General features: G+C 41.2%; 1 protein-coding gene across 13 annotated transcripts in view; it reads right to left on the minus strand.

The window, feature by feature from the left end:
- The window catches only part of CLIP1 (CAP-Gly domain containing linker protein 1), a 68,418-nt gene that overhangs the window by 13,321 nt on the left and 48,505 nt on the right, over positions 1-6,592 (minus strand). For all 13 annotated transcript variants that reach the window (XM_019538751.1, XM_019538745.1, XM_019538752.1 and 10 more), the window contains one exon: positions 3,261-3,381. In XM_019538751.1, the coding sequence (XP_019394296.1) occupies positions 3,261-3,381 (121 nt within the window). The remainder of the gene's footprint in view (positions 1-3,260; positions 3,382-6,592) is intronic.

The raw sequence follows: 6,592 nt of genomic DNA on the forward strand, positions 1-6,592 counted from the left end.
AAGCTGGAGTTCCGCATTCTTATCCACAAAGTTTGGGCCTCCCTTCCTGCTACCTGGCTGGCTGGGATGAGCCAGCAAACAGCCTGTTTTATGGACCAAGGTACAAGGAACAGCCACAGAGTATATCCCATCTTTCTTTCAACTTTCTCCCAACTCCCAAACTGGGTTGCGTACTTTTTAAGCAGCAACATCAGATAAGCAACACAACACGTCTTATTGAGCAGGGATGAAAGAGCTGGACAAGGTAGACTAAGAGATCTTTTCTACAAGATCTCCCCTGAAATTAAAAAACTCATGGGATTGAAATTTTGTTACAATTCTGCAACAAAATATATATGTAGCCAGAAATTCCCCTGCTCTGAGCACCATAACCATCTGACTGGGAACCCTTTAACTAATTACAAATAGCCAATTATTTATAGATTGATACAGATGGAAATCCCTCAGTATCTGCAGTATAAGCCACTTTAACCTTTTGATGTCAGGATGAATCATTCATAAAAGGTATTAATTAATGTTGTAAATGTGTCACATGTGTCCACATATTCACTAACTCAGTTGACTAATGCTTTTGATAGAATTTATACGGTTGCTATAGTGACTGCTCAAAATACTTGCAATATGTGCTTCATACCTTTCTTACTGCATCTTACAAGTCATAAAGAAATCAGAATGAAACAAAACAAACAAAAAAAAATCACCATATTTTGTTCCTTACATTATATTTTAAATAATAGCCACTGGACAGAGAGAAATTAGTTATATGGACAATTATGTGTATGGTCACTTGACATCAAGGCTGCTGCTCCTGGTTTAGACAGCATTTTATTATCTAAAGTGCATCAAATCTACCAATTCTCTATATTAAGAACCCACTTGTATGGATTTTCTTCCTCGGTGTCACTTGGCCTGAGGGCGCTCCTACATTTCCTACCTGAGCTCCATGAGAACAAAGGGGACAAGACGACATAATCTGATATGGTCACTCCGTTCGCCACATTTTGACTCCAAACCGGGCAGTATCCAGCCCCTTGCTGGAGCTCCTGAGCAGTTTTACTGTTACCTCCTTAAAGAAAGGCATGAACCTGCACTCAGGCAGCCTGAAACGTGAGAGCAGCAATGCTAAACAGCACTGGCCTGGTATGGTACAACAAGTGGTAGTAAAATGGAGGTAGGGAATGCATGCCAAGCCTTCAAGAGCTAGAGCTTTTGTGGAAGGCAAGTTGCTTCCACAGTGGCTTCATGATGAATCTCTCACAGTTGGGAGCACAGCTGCTTTTTTAGACTACTGATCTAGACATCTGGGAGGTGCTCTGCAGGGGACTCTGTTCTTAAGGGAAGGCACTACATTTCTCTCTCAATGGAGGCTTGTTAGTAGTTTATGAACCCCCAGGCAAGACTCCAAACATTGTTCAGGAGGCCCCTAGTCTTCATTTCTAAGTAGCCAGTCTCTAAGCAAAGTATATACGGTTCTGCTATGCAACAGTGTAGAGGATACAACTTCAAGCTAAACTATGCTAAGCTGAGAAAAACCACATTCAATAGTTGCGCAGTGTTATAATCTGCATTTTCCATAGCACCATTTTTCATTTGCTTCTTAGTACCATGATAACATTTGCATGTAGCCCTTTGAGTCGGTGCCTCTAGTATTCCATCAGGCCTGGTGAACTACACTGCCTATGGCATGACTTCTGAAAGTCACTATCCTCTGGACAGATAAAGCCAGAAGCTGCAGGGACTACTGCGGTCTCAAGTAAGGGCGCAGTCTGTGCCCTTGGGATACATGGGCAAGGTTCCCATCTCCTTGGAACCTCTTCAGTGCAAGCCAGGGTATCTGGGCTGCGCAGTGAAGATAAGACTCGATCAATGGGATGGCCCCAGTGCTGAGAAGCCTCAAGTGTTGGTTGGTCTGAAGGAGAGATGTTGCCTTCAAAAGACTTTGAAAATATTTGAAGGGTGGGGGAAAGCTTCCACTGGTTGTTTAAGGAGACAGCAGCCTGGTACCACATCACTATTCAGATAGAGCATGAGTCACTGATAAAGTCCCACATGTCTGGGATAGTCTTCAATTATCTTTCAAAACACTCTTAAGATAGAGGATTCCTTATATGACTCCTGTTGCAGCAGCTGGGAGGATCTAGAAACTGCAAAGCCTTATGGCTATCCATCCTCAACCCCTCAGCAAGAAAGAGGTCCTTTGGGGAAGTCTGCTCGACTCCTGCAGGTGCATCAGGTGTTGCAGCAGGGAGGAAAGGAGACTCCCAGGGAAGCTTGGAAACCAGCCACAACAAGCTCTGGCACACAGATACAAGGTCTAAGCTATAAAGATACCTGGTTGAGAGACAGACACAACTTCCAATAGCTTTAGTTTTATATCACAGTATAACAACCTAGAACTAGACCCCTGAGTGACACAAGAGATCAGGTACCAAATGTAACCCAAACCTTCTTCTCTCTTTTTTTTTTTAAATAAATGTAAGTAGCCATATTTCAGGAAAAAGGGGTAGTAATGACTCTGGAGGTGTCCTACATAGAGATTTAATTGCTCACAGTTAAAAGCTGCAGCCCCAGCATCTTTCTGGGCAAGTACTAAATGTCTAAGCTCCATCTACAAAATAAGTATTTTAACATTCTACTGACATGTGCAAAGCAGTAGGGAGCTCTCCAGGTCTTATGCTGCCACCAGAAAAAATCTCATGTCTGTTCCAGCCCTTCCAGCCCTCTAATACCAGCTATTTGGATGCAATGAGATTCAGTTATCCAGAGATGCAGAAGTTTAAGCATGTCAACATGTGTATTTACACCATCATTTTAATACAGAGCTCAATAGTTGTTCTGAACAGCACTCTAACCACCCTGAAATCACCTCTGTACAGTAGGGTTTAAAAAGTCACATTGTCTCTTCCTATGGGAGGGATATGCATCAAATAGAGTTGTTATATTTGAAAAAATAGAAATACTTCCAGTAGAAACACAGTTACATTTACACTTATTTGCAAGTTTTCAAATAGACTGCTCCTTTATAAAGGATTCTTCATGGGTTCTAACACTCTGTCACCCTGTAGTTTTAACCTTCTGATCCAGATGGCTTTCAAATATATTTACATAGCCCCAAAATTAAATCGCTTGAGATTGCACACATGCATTATGATTTAACACGGGCATCAGTGGAAACAGCATGCCTATCACTTCAAGTTGCACATCCCGTCAAATGGCAACCTCCTCTAAGCACAGAACAGGAAGCATTCCAGCCACCCTACCTTTTGGTGACTTGTGACTTCGTCCCTGCTCCTGCCCAGCTCTTCAGCAAGTTTAACGTTTTCCTCTTGCAGGGCTGCAAGCTGCTGGGACTTCTGAGCGGCTGCCAGCTTCAGCGTTTCTCTGCAAGGACAGAGTGCATGGTTACCATAGGAACAAGACAGCAAGGAAAAAACTGGGGGAGAGAATCAGCCTGGCAGCTTGGAAAATTACATCTAGGTCACGTGTCTAATGGGAGCTATAATAAAGGTAACAATCTACACCTCAAGCGCATATGGCAGCTTTAACTCTAAAAAGCACAGCAGTGGGCGCACACTGCACAATTAATTCCTTTTCCTTTAAATGCATCTGATACCCACGGAAGGGAAAGTCTACTCAGAGCATCACGTTACCAGCTCTACATGGCTCCTATGTTTTAAAAATCCCCAGATTTGGAAACTCTTACAAATGGTACAGTTTGACAACTGTTGTTCCAGAGCCGCACCTCTCACACATGCACATAAATACACCTGCATGGTTTGTAGTCCAAGATTTTTATAAACCAAAAGTGTTTATAAAATTAAAAATATCAGTGAAAAGTAACTTGTTTCGATTTAAATCTCTCTCTCCTGCAAGGTCTTACAGCCCAAACATTTAAGAACTTACAGGGTTAGGTGGACCAAAATGTGAAGCTGACAAACTAAATTTTCATTATTCTGACACAGTGAAATGCATAAGAGTGAAACGCAAATTAGGATTTCCAGGTTTCATTAATCCATTTTGCTACTGATCAGTTTGGCTTTTTGTTTCTTTTTTTTAAATTAGACTTAACCATTGCATATATTTATAAAACAAAAACCTTTGTATGTTTTGAGACCCATGAACATATCACTAAAGGAATTTCTAGAGGAATTAGTGGGGTCCTTTTGAAGAGCTATACTTTATTTAATCTAAATTATGTTCTTTTTCCATTATATTCTGTTTTTCTAAAAAGAGACTCAATAGACCTATGTGCCAATATTTCACTAAACCAAACACTGACTAGCATACACAAATATTTTTATGATGACCAAAGACTGAAGTGACCCAGCGGGAAAATTTGTTTAATAGGTTTCATAAAACAAGCTCACTATCATTAAATGAATTTAAACAAGAATGATTTTATACTACATGATAAACACTGAAAATATCCAGACTTTATAGGTTTTAAATATAACCTCAAATATCTTTCAGCATATTATTTCCATTTTATACTCTGGCTATGTTAATTCTTAAAAATCAGGTTCTACTGCAACCAATTTTTGGTGCACTTTTTCCATTTTAGGTGACTAAGGACTAGTTAAACTGGATTAAATGCACTGCCTCACATCACTGAACACTGAATCAAATTATCTTGGTATGAGTCTGCTTGCTAATACAGGAACACATCTATTTTTAACTTCAACTGTCAGCTGCAGTGCATTAGTACTCTGCCTTTTGATTTTGGCATTAGGGTGTCAGCAGCCAGATCCTCAACATGCAGACACATAAATACTGGTGTATTCTTGTGTAAAACTGCAGAACTCCTGTGTCATTCTTTTGTATGTGGAAGTTTTAACTGATGGTCTGAAGAGCATTTGACAGCGTGCAATATTGACAGGCTAAGTAACCTGTGGACATCATCAGTATTTCACCAGTATCCAGTTTTGTACATTTAGCGCTCTTGCAAAAACAACTACCTTACCGAAACGTGTCCGACTAGTCACAGCTTGCACTGAAAAAGCTCACCAGATTTATTCTCCCTGACAAATGTAGGAGTTTTATCATCATCTGCTGTACCTCACAAGAGGCATTTTCGCAACAGATCACTGAAGATGTCAAGAAAAGCTGCTGCTAACAATTCAATTTCATCCTACTGCAACATTAATTACATGGTTTGTGTGTAACCAAATATTTTTGATACCGACAACCAAGACAGATTTAAAAACTATATAAATAATTGATCAGGCAAACTGGATTAGCTTGGGTCTAACCATCGATGTTCAAAATCATTGGTAAGACAGACCAGCAATTGCCTAGGACTAAGGTTCGGTTTAAACAGAATCCTAAAAAGGACCAAGCGAGAGAAATAAATCTCATCGCTCCAAAAATCCCCTGCACTGAAGCAATTTCTACAAATAATTTTTGCCTGTCAAGCCACAGTAGAATGATTTTTAATAAAAAAACAGGAGCTGTAACTCCCTGGTGTTCTAGGATTGGAATAACCATTCTGGAAATAATTACTTGGCTGTGGCAGTTTCTGTAAGCTCCAATGCAGGTGGGAATTGCTCACGGAATGCAATTCTGTCACACCAGAAGGGGCCTCTCTCTCAAAACAGGCCTTCAGGTTTTTAAGAGGACAGCAATAAAATGGGTACACTCATGCAAAAATGTATGAATGCCGTGTTGGTCTCCCAGAAATGCTCTCTCCTGGTCTGGTCTTCCTGGACCTCTGAGCACTGGTCAGGTCTGTGCCAAGTCTCTTGCACTGCCCTGAAAGATCAAGGCCTCTCTCTGCCCTGCAGTCCTAATGACAAGTTCTGAATCTCACCCAGCAGAGATGGAGTGGGATAGGAAAGCTTGTGGTTTAGTGCCAAATCTATGAAGCTTGGGTATCCAAGCTTGAGGAGAGACAATGGATTTTACACCACAGGCGACCAAATGTTTTATTCAGTCAAAGGGCATGTCTACACTGGGGGGAGGAGGTGGCAAATGGGTGTTCTTAACTCAGGTTTGGTTAAACCCAATTTAGCCACCTTGGGTTGAAATAGCAAAGAAGCCATTGCAACTCAGGCTTTATGTCTGGTGAGCAGTTCAAGCTTCCCTAGAGTCCCCTATAAGGTTTAATTCAACCTGCTAGTTCACTGTTATTTTAAAACCAACCCAATAAAGAATACTTCTTTTTTGCATGGCAAGCACATTCAGTGGAACTTGCAGTGGTTTCATTTCACCCTGGCCTGGAGCAGCACATTGTTACTGCTCTGTATATTTTCTTTGGAGTCCTACTGGTTTAGTTTACTGAAAAGACGAGGGTTTAAATGACTGCTGCAAGAGCCCAGAGAATCTCTCTTGCCCCCTGCCAACTCCATCTCAATTTCAGACTCTAGGAGGAGGATCTATGCAGACTAAGAGAGGGCTATGATCAGCTGACACCTGAACGCACAATTAAATCTGTTTGCACCAGAAGCTATGTGGTGTTTAACAATATGTTTCATAGATTTCATAGACATTAGGGCTGGAAGGGACCTCGGGAGATCGAGTCCGGCCCCCTGCCCAAAGGGCAGCAAGTCAGCTGGGGTCATAGGATCCCAGCAAGATAAGCATCCAATTTGCTCTT

This window comes from Crocodylus porosus, unplaced genomic scaffold (assembly GCF_001723895.1).
Source record: "Crocodylus porosus isolate Cpor-Errol unplaced genomic scaffold, CroPor_comp1, whole genome shotgun sequence".
NCBI classification, from domain to species: domain Eukaryota; kingdom Metazoa; phylum Chordata; order Crocodylia; family Crocodylidae; genus Crocodylus; species Crocodylus porosus.